At 45.7% G+C, this 17662-nt stretch overlaps 1 protein-coding gene and 1 pseudogene across 2 annotated transcripts in view; one reads left to right on the forward strand and one right to left on the reverse strand.

Annotated features, from left to right (window-relative positions):
• LOC106599100 (nucleoprotein TPR) overlaps positions 1 to 12334 on the forward strand; it is a 32177-nt gene extending 19843 nt beyond the window's left edge. Inside the window, exons 29-47 of one of the 2 annotated variants that reach the window (XM_014190164.3) lie at positions 3 to 134; positions 694 to 824; positions 4715 to 4904; positions 5098 to 5295; positions 6388 to 7108; positions 7258 to 7451; positions 7596 to 7672; positions 7770 to 7969; positions 8106 to 8596; positions 8731 to 8934; positions 9159 to 9369; positions 9607 to 9848; positions 10017 to 10088; positions 10300 to 10391; positions 10586 to 10692; positions 10841 to 11105; positions 11189 to 11298; positions 11427 to 11531; positions 12043 to 12334. In XM_014190164.3, coding sequence (XP_014045639.3) covers positions 3 to 134; positions 694 to 824; positions 4715 to 4904; positions 5098 to 5295; positions 6388 to 7108; positions 7258 to 7451; positions 7596 to 7672; positions 7770 to 7969; positions 8106 to 8596; positions 8731 to 8934; positions 9159 to 9369; positions 9607 to 9848; positions 10017 to 10088; positions 10300 to 10391; positions 10586 to 10692; positions 10841 to 11105; positions 11189 to 11298; positions 11427 to 11531; positions 12043 to 12101 — 3801 coding nt within the window. In that variant the 3' untranslated portion in view covers positions 12102 to 12334. The remainder of the gene's footprint in view (positions 1 to 2; positions 135 to 693; positions 825 to 4714; positions 4905 to 5097; positions 5296 to 6387; positions 7109 to 7257; positions 7452 to 7595; positions 7673 to 7769; positions 7970 to 8105; positions 8597 to 8730; positions 8935 to 9158; positions 9370 to 9606; positions 9849 to 10016; positions 10089 to 10299; positions 10392 to 10585; positions 10693 to 10840; positions 11106 to 11188; positions 11299 to 11426; positions 11532 to 12042) is intronic. The other variant, XM_014190165.3, reaches the window with a different exon arrangement.
• On the reverse strand, positions 12310 to 15843 carry LOC106598771 (proteoglycan 4-like; annotated as a pseudogene).
• Positions 15844 to 17662: the final 1819 nt, after the last annotated feature.

Raw genomic sequence — 17662 nt, forward strand, 5'->3', positions numbered from 1 at the left:
AGGTGCGTAAGCTGGAGGCGGACATCACTCCCCTGCAGGACTCCAACTCTGAGCTGAGTGAGAAGAATGGCATGCTGCAGGCTGAGAAGAAACTGTTGGAAGAGGACAGCAAACGCTGGAAGGCCCGCACACAGGTTAGAGGTCAACTTCAATGTTTGTGTGAGAGAGATGATGTACAGTATGTGTGTGTGTACTGTTTGTTCATAAATTCACTTTTTCTATCTACTCCGATTTCAGAGCACTCTCGTCTGAGTGTACCAGAGCGCAGAATAACTGATGAATTTTCGAACGCACAACACCCGTTGAATATGGCCGGTGTCATTAAACGTCTGAAAATAAGTGTAATTCAGTTGTTGCAAGCAGAACAGTTGCAGTCACCAACAATATGGATAACATGAAAACAGCCTAACCAGCTCTGCTAGGGAGAGTTAAATGGTCAGTGAGCTGTTCTCTCATTTGTTTCTTGAAGTAGCTAGCCAACGTTAGCTTGGGTGCTTGACTCCAGTTGAGGTCAGAATGCTCAGATCAACCCTACTCTTCGGCCAGGTCATCCAGTGTGCGCTCTGAATGTTCAGAGAATTTACGAACGGACAATCTGACAACGCTCTGAATTTGTGTGCACACTTTGAGCACACTCTGGCACTCCAGAGTGAATTTAAGAACACACCCTGTGTGTGTGTGTGTGTCCCTCAGCAACTGGTGAGCCAACAGAAGGACACAGACCAGGAGGAGAACAAGAAGCTCCACTCTGAGAGAGAGGCCCACCTCAAACGCATCCAGCAGCTCTCTGAGGAGACTGGGAGACTGAAGGCTGAGGTGGCCAGGTCAGTACGCACACCTCACTCTAAATAGACTCATCACAATTTACGTACAATTCTTAATATTTGTTCATATAAAAAAACAAGGCCATAAATAACCTACACTTATCAAAATTACTATAACTTGTTATGGATGGTGGCAGTATTGAGTCGCTTGGATGACTGACGTGCCCAGAGTAAACTGCCTCCTACTCACTCCCAGAAACTAAGATATGCATATTATTAGTAGATTTGGATAGAAAACACTCTGAAGTTTCTAAAACTGTTTGAATGATGTCTGTGAGTATAACAGAACTCATATGGCAGGCAAAAACCTGAGAATAAATCCAACCAGGAAGTGATTTGTAGTTCTATCTAATCCCTGTTCAAACTACTGTGTCTGTGGGGTCATTTTGCACTTCCTAAGGCTTCCATTGGCTGTCAACAGCCTTTAGAAACGTGTTTCATGCGTCTCCTGTTACTGGGCAGAGAATAGGAGCTCAGTTTATCAGTGGACTGCCTGGGACCAGTGAGTTGTTTACTGCGCGGGCACGTTTGGTGCGCCGCTCCTTCTTTTTCTTCTGTAATGAATACGCTATTGTCCGGTTGGAATATTATCAACGTTTTATGTTAAAAAGACCCTAAGGATTGATTGTAAACATCGTTTGACATGTTTCTATGAACTGTAATGGAACTATTTGACTTTTTGTCTCTTATTTTACGCTCACGCGTTATGCCTTTGGATAGTGATCTGTACGCACGAACAAAACGGAGGTATTTGGACATAAATATGGAGTATTTCGAACAAAAATAACATTTCTTGTGGAAGTAGGAGTCCTGGTAGTGCATTCCGACCAAGATCAGCAAAGGTAAGGGAATTTTTAGTTGACTCCAGAACTTTGCTGGTATCTGTATAGCTTGCTTTGATGGTTGAGCTCTGTACTCAGAATATTGACAAATGTGCTTTTGCCGAAAAGCTATTTTAAAATCTGACACAGCGGTTGCATTAAGGAGTAGTATATCTATATTTCTTTCAATAACTGTTGTAAATTTTATCAACGTTTATGATGAGTATTTTTGTAAATTGATGTGCTCATTCACCGGAAGTTTTGGTGGCAATACATTTTCTGAACATCACGCCAATGTAAAATGGGGTTTATGGATATAAATATGAACTTTATCGAACAAAACATACACATATTTTGTAACATTGAGTCCTGGGAGTGTCATCTGATGAAGATCATCAAAGGTTAGGGATTCATTTTAGCTGAATTTCTGGTTTTTGTGACGCCTCTCCTTGCTTGGAAAATGGCTGTGTGGTTTTTCTTGTTTAGGTGCTGTCCTAACATCTGTTTTGCTTTCGCCGTAAAGCCTTTTTGTAATCGGACACTGTGGTTAGATTAAGGAGAATCTTATCTTTAAAATGGTGTATAATACTTGTATCTTTGAGACATTTTAATTATGAGATTTTTGTTGTTTTGAATTTGCCGCCGTGCACTTTCACTGGCTGTCTTCATATCGATCCCGCTAACGGGATTCAAGCCATAACAGGATAACTACCAATTTGCTATCCTATATTATTTTATCTTACTACTACTACTACTACAACACATAATACATGGGATACCAGAGAAGCCCGTCTCTGCAACCTCCAACACCCCCCCCCCCCCCCCCCCCAAATGACTTCCTGTTTTTTAATCTCTTTGTCAGAAAATAACCTCTGGTCACCTGAGCTCACACGCTGCTTGTAGAACTCCCTCCTCACTCTCCTGTAAAACTCCACCTCGCGCCTCATCACCTTGTGCTTGTGGACAGACGTTGTTTCTCCTGCTCAGGCAGGTTGTGGTAGTGGAAGCTGGCCATGTTTAGGGACTTCCAGTACCACTCACAATGCAAGATCTCTGAGAAACCTGGGAGGACCTGACAGTCACACACAACCACTTCCTAAATTAATTCTAACATGATGTTGAGGAATATACAAAAAAAGCAATTAACCAAATCATGTTAAGAAAATACACAATTTTATTCTTACCATTGATGACAGGAAGATATTGATGATATGGCTGTGCCATCCAAGGTCCTGACTGGTTTAATGGCTAGGTGTAGAAGCTAATTGTTGAAAAATAGATCATGTTAAATAGCAGAAACAATTCACATGTCTGGGCCCAGATTCACAAACCCTTAAATGTCTTAACTGCCATTTTCTTCCCCTTAACTGTAGACTTATGAAGAAAGTTAAGCAAAGTTGCTATTCCTCAAGGTTACTGGAAATGGTCTTGCTCTATTTCTTATGTTTCTCTTTAAGCAAAAAGTTAAGAAGAAATTTGATACTTAAAAATAAAGTTATTGGATTTGTTCTTAATTCCAATATGGCTAAATCGTTGTCAAACTCTGGGCAATGAGCGAATCAGCTCATGAAAGCAATTAAACATTTTTAATTCATTCACAAACTTAATCTAAAAGTTTCAGTATTGATGGTTTTAAACCCAAGAACTTGTTTTAGAAAAGTAATCTCAGTATGAAATATGCTACCTAAATTGGTTGCCTTAAAACACATTTTAAGATTAATAAGAAGATATTTGAGAAGTTCGTAAATCATAAATTCTTAAGATAGTTCGTAAGTGTAATTCCGCAACAATATCTTAGGAACTTTAAAAAAAATTTTTTTAACCGTTTTTACATAAGAAGTGTTTTGTGAATCTGGGCCCTGGTCTTGGGGTTGTTGCCACCAACTCAACATGGATGCCAATCAACCAAACATTCAAAAATATTTAATTGTGACATTATTTTAAAATGTAAGTGTATTCTTTTGAATAGAATCTCCATGGCAAATAAATATTTTTTATTTATTTAACCAGGTAGGCAAGTTGAGAACAAGTTCTCATTTACAACTGCGACCTGGCCAAGATAAAGCAAAGCAGTTCGACAACATACAACAACACAGAGTTACACATGGAGTAAAACAAACATACAGTCAATAATACAGTACAAAAATAAGTCTATATACAATGTGAGCAAATGAGGTGAGATAAGAGAGGTAAAGGCAATAAATAGGCCATGGTGGCGAAGTAAATACAATATAGCAATTAAAACACTGGAATGGTAGATTTGACAGTAGATGAGTGTGCAAAGTAGAAATATAATGGATTTCAAATTAACACTTGCTCCCCCTCAACCAAACATTCTAACTTTAAATATTCCACCAACTTTGCATTGTATGATTCAGAATTGCTGTGACAAAAGAGTGGAATTTATGGATGTACTCTGTGTGGATCATATAAATTAAGTTTAGCATTGAAACCACTATCAGTGGCAGAGTTAAATCAACAAATCTATCCCATTTAGCAGATGCTTTTATCCAGTCATGCGTGCATTAAATGTTCATATGGGTGGTCCTAGCGGGAATCGAAGCCACACTCCTGGCATTGCAGGTCTATTAACTATTAACATTTGTGATCTATTAACTGAGCCACATAACAGTTGAAATTCACTTTAACACAGAAATGCACCAATCACCCAGGGGTGTAATCATTTGTCCAAACAGTTTTGCAACTAAACAAGTTTCTATTGGACAAATTCAGGTAAGTCCCTCCCAGCGTCGTTCCATTCACTTCTGTTTAAGAAACGTTTTGCAACAGAATCAGCGTAATGAATACACCCCTGATATGTTGTGACATGCAAATTTGCCGCTCACTCTGATTTTATGCATCGTTGTAGAATTATAAAACACACACGTGCACACCAGGGTTGGGGACAATTCATTGTTTCCAATTCAGAAACTGAATCCAAATGTAATAGTACAGTAGGCTCAAATATAAACTGTCCAAGAGATTATTGTCAAAAATATTTGTATTAGATTATTTTCTAATCCACATTTCTCTACACTTGACTCTGTACATACTCCTGTCCTCCATTAGGACCCATGCGTCGGTGACCACAGCCCAGAGCCAGGCGCAGAACCTGAAGGAGATTCTGGGTAAGGTGACCACCGAGAGGGATGCGAAGAACCTGGACATCCAGGAGAAGTGCAAGACCATCACGCAGGTCAAGAAAATCGGACGACGCTACAAGACGCAGTATGAGGAGCTCAAAGTGCAGCACGACAAGGTGTGTGTGTGTGTGTGTGTGTGTGTGTGTGTGTGTGTGTGTGTACATTTGCTGATCATGCATGTTTAAAGTTGTTTTAAGCTGTACCTGCACATGTTTGCACCCACAGCTACAATGACCGGGGCCAGTCAGAACTTTACTGACTGGTAATTCTGTTCCATTCCAACAATTCTGCTCCTGTTCCCTTTGGTAGCTGGTGGCGGAGGCAGCAGCCAAGCCAGCCCAGGAGGCCGTGCAGCAGGCTGTGCAGCAGGCCGTGCAGCAGGCCCAGCAGCAGGCTCAACAGGCCCAGCAGGCCTCTGCCCAAGAGATCCAGAGCCTGAAGGACTCCCTCAGCCAGGCTGAGACCAAGGTCAAAGACCTGGAGGGACAACTGATAAACGTACAGGAGGTAGGTATACTGGAGCCAGTGTTGTAGATGCTGAGCTTAAGTAGACTTTTAGAAAAGCAGTCAATATCATAAACCATGTTTCCATCCAACCATTTAATGCGGTTGAATTACCTGACGCATAAAGAAAAGTCCTGAAAGGGTTTATGGAAAAAGGAAATGTCGGTGTAATTTCATAAATGTCAAAAGACAATTTGTTCGTTCGACATGGTGGGATCTTTTTGTCTGTATAAAGAGTTATGCGCAAAATGGCGGTGGAAACGCCTTTATGCTCAAATATTGACATGACCATCATATCGACGTAAACTTGGAGCAAATGATATTGGCCTACCACCACAATGTGGAAAACCATAAAAAGTTTATAGGCGGATGAAATAAGTTATGAACTTCAGCTGGTGGTTAAGTGCACAGTGTTCAGGCACATTTCCAATAGGCTAAATGTTGAGGGTAGGCTGTTATTTGAACGCTGGTGACATGATGATCGGTACTTGGCTGCCAATTATCAATTGAGATTGTCTTGCTCTTATCCATATCTCATCATATGAGATGCGATATGTCCACTATCAGTAAAGTCTTGTCCTAGTGAGCATGAGGTGAAACCAGACTGCGTCTGAGCTATTTATCACTACAGTTTTTGTGACAAAACCAAAGACCGAAAAATAAATGATGTACACAGCCTTTTATCCCCAACAAGTCAGTTTGATGGAAACTCACCACTGGTGGGAAAATCTGGTGTTTTTATGCAGATTTTTTTAAATATTCGCCTGAAAATCTGTCACCATTTGGATGGAATCCTAGCTATTGACTAGAAATTAACCTTTGATTTGTTTGTATTTGAATTTCCATAAATAAATAACAAATTCAGAGAAAGGGCATGATTGCTTGGACAGAGAATACGTTGCCTTCTTTCTTGTCCACCCATGATCCTGTTCCCTGGTTCTGGAGAACCAGTCTATTCCCTTTCCTGTACTTCCTTCACCATGCAGCTTTACAAAACACCTCAAACCGTTGACCCCCAAACCCCTCTAATGATAGCAGGAGACACATTTCCATCTCGTATGGATTAATGAAGTATTGTTCTCATCACCCTGTCAGACGGTGAATGAGCGCAACACAGAGATGGGGCGTCTGAGACAGGAGCTGACCCGCCTCCAGGAACAGTCTACCCAGGCCCAGGGGACACAGAGTGAAGTGACCCGGCTGAAACAGGAGCTGACCCGCCTCCAGGAACAGTCTGCTCAGGGGAATCAGGGTGAAGTGACCCGGCTGAAACAGGAGCTGACCCGCCTCCAGGAACAGTCTGCTCAGGGGAATCAGGGTGAAGTGACCCGGCTGAAACAGGAGCTGACCCGCCTCCAGGAACAGTTTACCCAGGCCCAGGGGACCCAGAGTGAAGTGACCCGGCTGAAACAGGAGCTGACCCGGCTCCAGGAACAGTCTACCCAGGCCCAGGTGACCCAGAGTGAAGTGACCCGGCTGAAACAGGAGCTGACCCGGCTCCAGGAACAGTCTACCCAGGCCCAAGGGACCCAGGGTGAAGTGACCCGGCTGAAACAGGAGCTGACCCGCCTCCAGGAACAGTCTACCCAGGCCCAGGGGACCCAGGGTGAAGTGACCCGGCTGAAACAGGAGCTGACCCGCCTCCAGGAACAGTCTACCCAAGCCCAGGGGACCCAGGGTGAAGTGACCCGGCTGAAACAGGAGCTGCAGGAGAAGACTGTTCAGGAGGAGTCGCTACGGCAACAGATGGCAGACAAGGAGGAGAAGACCAAGAAGGTCTTCATGGGCGCCAAGCAGAAGATCAACCAACTCAACAGTAAGTCACATAGCTAGCTGTTTGTTTATTTATGCACATTTATCTAGTTTGTTGCCCCAATTTTAAAGAAATTATTTAAGTCATGTGAGAACTATCTGGGGTTTGTACTCATCACGGATTCCAAATGAAGTATTCTGTGTGTGTCCCAGTTGCGAAGGAGCATCTGACCAAGGAGGTGGAGGAGCTGAAGCAGCAGCGGGAGGAGCAGGAGGTGCGTCTGAGTGCTCTCAAGTCCCAGTATGAGGGCCGTCTGCACCGACAGGACCGAGAGATCAGGGAGCTCCGAGACCACCGTGACGAACAACCTCAGAGAGACGAGTCCCAGGACCAGGGTAAAAATAAGGTACAGGCACTGCACACCCATACATACTGTACAGGGAGTACTGTACACTTGATTTGGGATAAATTATATTTTAAATTCAGTCGATCCAGGAGATAAATTGAAATTCCAATTCAATTATTTGTGATGGACACTTTCTCCATCCAGACCCAGGAGCAGCAGCAGAGAGCTCCAGAACAGAGGCAGATCAACCAGAGGACTTCCCAAGCTGCAGACAGGGGAAGGTAGAAATAAATACTGGTTTAAAATCTAAAGTAACTGATGCATCCCCCAACTCTTAACACCACATCTGTGTCTTTTCTCCCATTTCCTACCAAACAGTGGTTCTTCCGGCTCTTCAGAGCAGCCCCCCACTGCCAACATCAAACCCACCACAGTGTCAGGTGGTGCCCCCAGTAAACCTTCCCCCATCCCCGGGAACAAGTCCACCCCCAGGGCCAGCATCCGACCCATGGTGCCCGTAACCATGCCCACCCCCACGGCCACTGTCATGCCCCATACACAGTCTGAAAGCCAGGAAGGTGAGAGATGTGGCTCTGTATTATAAGATTTGCATTAGATGGGCGACTGTCCCCCAGGGCAGCTGTAGATGGGCGACTTTTGACCTGACCTTGTTATCCCCTGTGTGTGTGTGTGTGTGTTTGTTAACACCTGCAGCGCAGCAGTCCTCTGAGGGTGGAACCCCCGTGGAACACCTGTCTGTGTTCGGCAGCACCAGCGGCTCGGTCCGCTCCACCAGCCCTAGCGTCCAGAACATCACGCACTCTCAGTTTCAGCCAATCAGCAGCCAGGCCACCGCCTTCGTCCAGCCAACCCAGCAACAGCAGGCCCCGCCCACCGCTGAGCCGGCCAGTCAGGAAGCAGAGGCGGGCCCTAGTGGTCAAGTGGAGAGGCCCTCCACGTCTACGGCCGTATTTGGCTCCGCTATTGCCACAGGGGGCTCTGCTGGGCCAAAGCGTGCCCGCGAGGTGGAGCTGGAGGCTCGGGCAGAGAGCGCTGACATGGCCCTGGAGAGCCCAGACGAACCACCCATCCCCAAGAAGCTCCGTATCATCCAGAGAGTGGGCCTGGAGGAGGAGAATGAAGAGGGCACTGATGGAGAGGCTGAGGGGTCAGGGGAGAACCAGGAGACTCCAGATGGCAGCCAGGTAAACCTTAAGACATAGGAGTATGTGCACACACAAATTCATACGCGTGTGTATCAGGCCCTGTATGTGTTCAGGTGCATGCATTCATCATCACATGAGTCTCATTGCAAACCCTATCTAACTATGTGTGGTAGGAACTACCAGACGTGTCCTTTCCTGTACTGGGAGAGGTGGAGGAAGAGGATGACGGGGTGTCCCAGTCTGTCCCCTCAGACCACCAGGTGACCCCCCAACCCTCTGACACCCAGGACTCCAGCGAAGAGCGCCAGCCTGACGTCATCATCATCGACACAGACAGCTCCAGTCGAGAAGAGGAAGAGGAAGAGGAGGCAGAGCAGGTGAGGGTTTCAGTATATGTTGACGTTAAAATATATTCAGTGTTTTTTGAATGTTTGCAGAATCTGATCTGTTGATCTCTATTTAGGTGTTTAATTTGAAGAAGGGTGTTTTCAGCATTTCACGCTAGATTATTTTCTCTCTGTAAAAGCACTTTGTGACAATTGCTAATGTATATAATCTTTAAATACATTTGATTATTTAAGAAATGTTTGTGTTTTCCCAGTATGAGGAAGAGGTGGAGGAAGAGAAGGATGATGATGATGACGACGACCAGGGGATGGGAAGAGAGGAGAGCAACGAGGGGAGCGGAGACGCCAACGAGCCGTTTGAAGGAGACGAGACGGGCCCTGAGACCTCGGAGCCTGCCTCGGAGAACGAGGAGAGCATGGGAGCTATAGACTCCACCTCCCAGAAACAGGCTGACTCACAAAGCGGTGAGAGAGAGACGCTGTTTTTGTACGACATTTGAATTAGGAAGTCCCCCAGTTGGCATTTGAAACACTGACGACTGAGGGAGTTTTGTCTGACAATTGAGACTTCCAAATATGGATGTCGTGCTTTGAAAGTAAAATGAATGGAGTAAATATCATTAATTAGAAGTGAATAGAAACTTTGGGTAGATGTGACTTAGTATCAGAGTCTGAGACATTAACCCTTTCCCCTTCTTCCAGGTGAGGGGAGCAGCAGTACCACCGAATCCTTCCCCATGGCCATGTCCGACCCCCCCAAAGAACTACTACAGCCTACCGCTAGTACTACCAGCACTTTCTCCTTCTCTACCTCCCCCTTCTCCCCCTCCTCCAGCCTGCGCCTGCCCCAGTCCGTCCCCCGCCGGCCCCCACACCCCCTGCCCCCACGCCTCTACATCCAGCCCCCCGGCCCTGAGCTGGGCCTGGGACCTCCACCCACACAGGTAAGGTTTTGATCCAGACGCATGCCTTCAGACTTAAATAAAGATATTCAGATGTAACCTGTACTAACATGCTCCTGTGTTCAATTATACAATACTCACTATGTACTGAGTCAGCTGTGCAAAAAGATATTGTCTAGTTTAGCATCCTTGTGGTTGTTTGTCCCACAGAGGTTGTCTGCACCAATCCGCCGGCAGTCTGTAGGCAGAGGACCCCAGCTCACGCCTGGGATAGGCAACATGGTAAGGCAGGAAGGAATGGTGCCTGGCTATATATTGAGGCCTGGTTTCCCAGACACAGATTAGTGTTACCAAGCTTATTCCTGGACTAAAGGCTTCTTGGTCTAGGCATAATTTGGGTCCAGGAGTATTTCAATGACCATGTAACCTAACCAAGTCATGTCTTGCACAGTTTTCTAGTCCTCTCTCACCATGTCTGTTCTCCATCCCTCAGCAACACTTCTTTGATGACGATGACAGGATGGTCCCCAGTACGCCCACGCTGGTGGTGCCCCACCGGACTGATGGCTTTGCTGAGGCCATCCAGTACGTCTCTTTCTCCACACACACACACACACACACACACACACACACACACACACACTTACTTGTATGGACTGTTAAATGAATGTTGTGATTTGGTATTTATTGACTGGACCCAGTCTCTTGGCCATTGGTTTTTCATTGATATTATTATCGGTGTCTGTCCCATGTCTTATATTTCTGTCCGTCTGTCTCAGTTCTCCCCAGGTAGCAGGAGTTCCCAGGTTCAGGTTTGGTCCTCCTGAAGACATGCCTCAGGCCAGCTCGTCCCACTCAGACCTCGGACAGCTCGCCTCACAAGGAGGTACAACACACACCAAGTAGCACTGAGTGAATACGCTGCTCTGTACTGTCTTTTTCCTCTATAGATACAATATCTCTGTCATGAAATTGATATGTCATTGTGATGAGTGTCCGCTTCAACTCCCTGACCTCTGTGGTTGTGTCTGCAGGTCTGGGGATGTACGAGAGTCCTCTGTTCCTGGCCGCTCACGACGAGGAGTCTGGAGGGAGGAGTGTTCCCACCACACCCCTGCAGGTTGCTGCCCCAGTGACACTCTTCAATGAATCCCACCCCTCTGATGCCCAGGACATGGCATCCCAGTCTGTTCCTATGGTGACGACATCCACAAGCCACCACGGGCTGGCAGTCCCCGGCGGAGAGGCCGTCCCAGGAGATGACGGGGACGAGGTGTTCATGGAGGCAGATAGTGAAGGGTGAGAACAGGGGTTGTTGGGGTGTGGGGATGGTTGGTGTGTGTGTGTGTGTGTTGCTCATACACACTTTTCAATCCTATTAGTAGGAGTGGTGAAGCGTCCATGGATAGCCAGGCTGAGATGGACTCTGCCCAGCCGTCAGACGATGCCAGTCTACCCTCCACAAGCCAGGAGCCCACCTCCAGCTCTGCTGGTCAGTACAGCTTTCCCTCTCTCACGTCTCTCTTGCTTGTTCTCTCACACCTCAACCTTCTCTCATCCCTGCTTACAACCTCTTTGTCTCTCTTTCGTCTCGAATTCTATCGCTCCCTCTCTCTTCAGACACCAGCAGTAGTGTGCAGCCCAAGCCCTCTGGCCGCCCTTTGGCCCAGCACTCTCTGCCAATGAGGACAACCAACAGGGGCAGGGCGCTCATCCGCAGAGGAGGTGAGCTTTCATCTACATAGAATTTTTAAGTCTTGAAGGCCACTTTTTTTTAACCCAGAACAACATGTTCATTCAACTAAAGCAGTGGCTTTGCTACCGTACTGTTGCATCATAGAGTAGAAACACAGCACACAACAAAGTAGATGAGAATTGTTTTTATTAGTTTGATAAGCAAGAGAAAGTATGTGACATAAAGCACACATTGTAGACTTTTGTTTGGCATGTTGGCGTACATGTGCTGCAAGTATCATTGGAGCAGGGTTGCTGTCATGCGAGATATTTAAGCCCCCCCCCAGGTATGGTTTTAACTTGGGGTCTTGTAAAATGTTTTAGCTTATGTTTGAGCTTAGCACTGACACGTTAGAAGTAATTATTTAAACAAACATCAAAACAAACTTCAAAGAAGCTATAGTGACCCCATCTAAAACAGCACAACAGAGTTACAAGCTTCATGAAGTGGCCATTTTGGATGATGGTTAAGATGGCACTCTTTTCGCCCCCTCCATTCAAGGTATGGGCTTCCTTCGAGCAGGAAGAGGCCCCTTCGGTAGAGGAAACCTACCCCGCTAATGATGCCATCGTGCACTGCTCCACCCCCCTCCCTTCATCCCAACTATCAATCATAGTCTCTTGGTCTACTTAAAAAATCCAACTCATTTGTGATTGACTTTTCTTCCCTAACTTTGTGTCAGTGGATACCATGTGCTTTAAAAGCGTACATTTTAGTTGTTTTGTATTTGTTTCAAGAAGAGTAATTGTTCCATTGCTTTTGTTTTTGCTAATAAACTTTGAGAAAAATAAAATGTTTGTCGTAGTCATGTGTTGTCGGTGGTCCATCCATAGCGTTGCTCTCGGCACACTTGAGCCTGTTGATGGAGTTCTGGCGGGGATCAGGGTTGTCTGGTTTGGCCAGAGCAGGCAGGTCACCAGATATCTTGATGTTGAAGTAGAAGGATAAAATGGATTCGAGTTCATGTTACTATATAGATTATAAATAACTACCTTTCCAACAGAATAACAGGGCAGGACTGCCATTTGCTTTTAGATTAGCATTTTGACTTTTTAGTATTCGTTTTTATCCCAAGTGACCGGTCATTTACACATTGCATATAATATTTCTCTCCAAGTCAAAACATGTTTGATACCATTCCATTAATTCCATTCCAGCCATTACTGTGAGCCCGTCCTCTCCAATTAATGTGCCAATGGCTGCCTGTGGTTCAAAGGCACTTAAATCTCTTATCTTGCCCATTCACCGTCTGAATAGGACATACTAACAATGTCTCAAGGCTTACACATTTTTCTTTAACCTGTCCTCCCCTTCATAAACACTGAAGTGTTGGTAACAAGTGACCTCAAGGGATCATAGCGTTTCACCTGGTCAGTCTGTCATGGAAAGAGCAGGTGTTCTTAATGTTTTGTACACCGTATGTCAAACGCAGCATCATCGTAAGAATATGTTTCTTAAGTGTGTACAGTGCCTTGCGAAAGTATTCGGCCCCCTTGAACTTTTCGACCTTTTGCCACATTTCAGGCTTCAAACATAAAGATATAAAACTGTAATTTTTTTGTGAAGAATCAACAAGTGGGACACAATTATGAAGTGGAACGAAATTTATTGGATATTTCAAACTTTTTTAACAAATAAAAAAACGGAAAAATTGTCAGTGCAAAATTATTCAGCCCCCTTAAGTGAATACTTTGTAGCGTCACCTTTTGCTGCGATTACAGCTGTAAGTCGCTTGGGGTATGTCTCTATCAGTTTTGCACATCGAGAGACTGACATTTTTGCCCATTCCTCCTTGCAAAACAGCTCGAGCTCAGTGAGGTTGGATGGAGAGCGTTTGAACAGCAGTTTTCAGTTCTTTCCACAGATTCTCGATTGGATTCAGGTCTGGACTTTGACTTGGCCATTCTAACACCTGGATATGTTTATTTGTGAACCATTCCATTGTAGATTTTGCTTTATGTTTTGGATCATTGTCTTGTTGGAAGACAAATCTCCGTCCCAGTCTCAGGTCTTTTGCAGACTCCATCAGGTTTTCTTCCAGAATGGTCCTGTATTTGGCTCCATCCATCTTCCCATCAATTTTAACCATCTTCCCTGCCCCTGCTGAAGAAAAGCAGGCCCAAACCATGATGCTGCCACCACCATGTTTGACAGTGGGGATGGTGTGTTCAGGGTGATGAGCTGTGTTGCTTTTACGCCAAACATAACGTTTTGCATTGTTGCCAAAAAGTTCGATTTTGGTTTCATCTGACCAGAGCACCTTCTTCCACATGTTTGGTGTGTCTCCCAGGTGGCTAGTGGCAAACTTTAAACAACACTTTTTATGGATATCTTTAAGAAATGGCTTTCTTCTTGCCACTCTTCCATAAAGGCCAGATTTGTGCAGTATACGACTGATTGTTGTCCTATGGACAGAGTCTCCCACCTCAGCTGTAGATCTCTGCAGTTCATCCAGAGTGATCATGGGCCTCTTGGTTGCATCTCTGATCAGTCTTCTCCTTGTATGAGCTGAAAGTTTAGAGGGACGGCCGGGTCTTCGTAGATTTGCAGTGGTCTGATACTCCTTCCATTTCAATATTATCGCTTGCACAGTGCTCCTTGGGATGTTTAAAGCTTGGGAAATCTTTTTGTATCCAAATCCGGCTTTAAACTTCTCCACAACAGTATCTCGGACCTGCCTGGTGTGTTCCTTGTTCTTCATGATGCTCTCTGCGCTTTAAACGGACCTCTGAGACTATCACAGAGCAGGTGCATTTATACGGAGACTTGATTACACACAGGTGGATTCTATTTATCATCATTAGTCATTTAGGTCAACATTGGATCATTCAGAGATCCTCACTGAACTTCTGGAGAGAGTTTGCTGCACTGAAAGTAAAGGGGCTGAATAATTTAGCATGGCCAATTTTTCAGTTTTTTATTTGTTAAAAAAGTTTGAAATATCCAATAAATTTCGTTCCACTTCATAATTGTGTCCCACTTGTTGTTGATTCTTCACAAAAAACTACAGTTTTATATCTTTGTTTGAAGCCTGAAATGTGGCAAAAGGTCATAGTTCAAGGGGGCCGAATACTTTCGCAAGGCACTGTATGTGTACAGTACATTACGTAGATGTCTTTTGAACTGCAGTAACCCCATTTCTATCAGATGTACAATACATTGACCAAGACTTAGGTCCAGCAAAGAGGAAGTATTCGTATATGTCGGCCTTCTTGGCGCTGGGGACAGACACAGCTGAGGTCACTGAGGGAAGCCTTTCAGAGACCGCTTGATGTTAATCTTTCCTCCCAGATGCACCTCTGCTTGGCGAACGTGGTGTTTCTTGGTACTGGACTTGGATTTCTTGCCACAGACAGGGCTACTTCCAGCAGGGTAGGAGTATTTCTGCAGGGTGCCTCCTGTGAGAAAGAAATGGTCATTTAGGATTGAGTAAAGCAATGGGAGTAGGTTAGGTAGTGGTAATCCTCAAAGCTCTCCCTAACCTTGAAGAAGTAGACACTCAGGCCTTCTCCTGGCATTAGGCACAGACAGGGCTGCAGTGATGGTGCCAGTCAGACCATCAAAACCAACCAGAGGCAACAGATTTGAGGTAACCAGGCTCCATCTTGCCATTGTCCATCCTCCAGTCGCCATCACCCTAACATGGAAAAGAGATGGGGACAAAGGTGTTGCCATTTGGTTCCGCCATTTGGTTCCGCCAAGGAATCTCTACTGCCCCAACCCTCTGAACTTCTCTCGGGTTCTAGATTTTTCCTCTGCAGTTCTACAGTACCTTCATGATGTAGCTCTTGCCCTGGCAGTTGGTGCGGGTGAAGGCACTGTCGATAGGGGACTAACTCCTCTGTGACGTTGCGGGCTGGGCCAAGGGCCTTGGTGCTGGGGGTCCATCATCCAGAAGAAATGACCTGGTCGGGGAAACAGAACCACAATTAGGAGATAATGTATCAAGTAACATTATTTTCTTTATTTTTTTGTTGCTGGTGCTGCTTTGGAAAAGCTACTTGACCTTCATAAACATTTAATCATTAAGTGAGATAGGAGAGAGCTGTGCATGAGCTAGGCCACTATGCTCTACACATACCCTTGAAGATGAGAATGGTTCCGTTAGCCAGTGTGGTCAGTCCGTTGATGGGCAGGTCACTGCAGAGGTCTGGGTTACTGTTGGCATCTAGAGTAAAGAGGACACACCCGTGTGGGTAGAAGCCATTACAATTATGAAGAATATTTAGGTGTTGTCATTTACTATATAATACATATAGCCTACTGTATAATAGCTAAATATTTACTTGACAGTGATTGCATAATTTTGTTTAGCAATAATAAATTGATGCAGTACTATACATCACAACAGAGCAGACATCCCAAATGTGACTGACGGAGAAACATTACATTAGTATCCAATCTGAGGTCCCTACCTGGTAGACCTTTGTGGGGTTTGTTTGGGTTGTTGACCTCCAAGGCCTTGGCTATGTCTGCCAGAGTGATGGGTTTGTTGGGGTCGTTGAGCCCCAAGGACTCAGCTAAGTCTGCTGGGATCATTCAACCCCATGGCTTTGGCTATGTCTGCCAGAGAGCTGAGGTTGTTGGGGTTTTGGGGGGGGTCATTGGGGTATTTGAAGCCTAGGGCCACGGCTATGTCTGCCAGAGTGCTGGGGTTGTTGAGCCCCAAGGCCTTGGCTATGTCTCCTAGAGTGATGGGGTTGAGCCCTAAGGCCATGGCTATGTCTCCTAGAGTGATGGGGCTGTTGAGCCCCAAGGCCATGGCTATGTCTCCTAGAGTGATGGGGCTGTTGAGCCCCAAGGCCATGGCTATGTCTCCTAGAGTGATGGGGCTGTTGAGCCCCAAGGCCTTGGCTATGTCTGCCAGAGTGATGGGGCTGTTGAGCCCCAAGGCCTTGGCTATGTTTGCCAGAGTGATGGGGCTGTTGAGCCCCAAGGTCTTGGCTATGTTTGCCAGAGTGATGGGGCTGTTGAGCCCCAAGGCCTTGGCTATGTTTGCCAGAGTGATGGGGCTATTTAGCCCTAAGTCCTTGGCTATGTCTCCTAGAGTGATGGGGTTGTTGAGCCCCAAGGCCTTGGCGATATCTGCCAAAGTAGGGAGCAGGGAAGCTCCAGATGACGGGTCCCCGGGGCCAGCATTACTCGCGATGGGGCCACCCTGGCCAGGGCAAGTCAGAGGATGGGCAGTTAGCAGCTCCAGGGAGCTGCCCGTTGACGAAAGGCAGGGCAAAGGGAGTGGTGGACATGGGAGGGGGGAGATGCCCTTCAAGAGAATGGTGGCTGCATCACTCAAGGCTTCACAGGAGATAAGGGGGCAAGATGGAGGACGTTAGAACATGTACGTACAAACAAACAAAGACAAGCAGGTATACAATAGACTACACAATGCATCAGCACTCAGAGAGAACATTGGACTCCTGAACCTACTAAGATGCATAGAGCTTTGCTCTTGTCGCTCGACTACCTCAAAACATAAACAATAACTAGCCGTTCTGCCACTTTCTCAGACAATACTTTCATCAAACACTTGACCGTACAGTATGTTTCACAACTTTTTGACACTCACCATCCATGACAGTGGCTGGGGCTGTGGAGGAGGGGCCATTGAAGCAGTCAGTCAGAGGGTAAAAGTCAGGGTTCAAAGGGGATGCTGGGCCCTCGGAGAAAGGTGAGTAGTCACTCTGGCTCTTAAAGCTGCTGGATCCAGGGTAAGGGCCGTTGGTGTCTGTGAGAAACACAGACAGGTTACAGGAATCCATAGTAGGCTACCATAAACTCGAAAGCATGAAAATGACTGAATGATTCTAGCATGTAGTTGTAATTCTTAATCAATTGTTGCCCAGCACAAGTTCCTTGTATGTTGACAAAGTCCTCAATCTCTACATTTCTCACCTGCAGTGTTCTGATAATGTCAATGATGGACAAGAGCACCCACAATAGGCTGCACTTACAATAGTCCTGAATCTCAGGAAAGAGGTCAGACGGAGAGGGGTATGTGGCCTTACTATGGTCTAAAAGCACAAGAAAAATACCAGAAATGATCAGCTTTTTGTGTTCTGAGACCCAGAGGGCAGACAGACACACAGGCTCAGTCCCTGAACTGTTGCATGTTACAGTACAG

Source organism: Salmo salar, chromosome 03 (genome assembly GCF_965601325.2).
Source record: "Salmo salar chromosome 03, fSalSal1, whole genome shotgun sequence".
Taxonomy (NCBI): domain Eukaryota; kingdom Metazoa; phylum Chordata; class Actinopteri; order Salmoniformes; family Salmonidae; genus Salmo; species Salmo salar.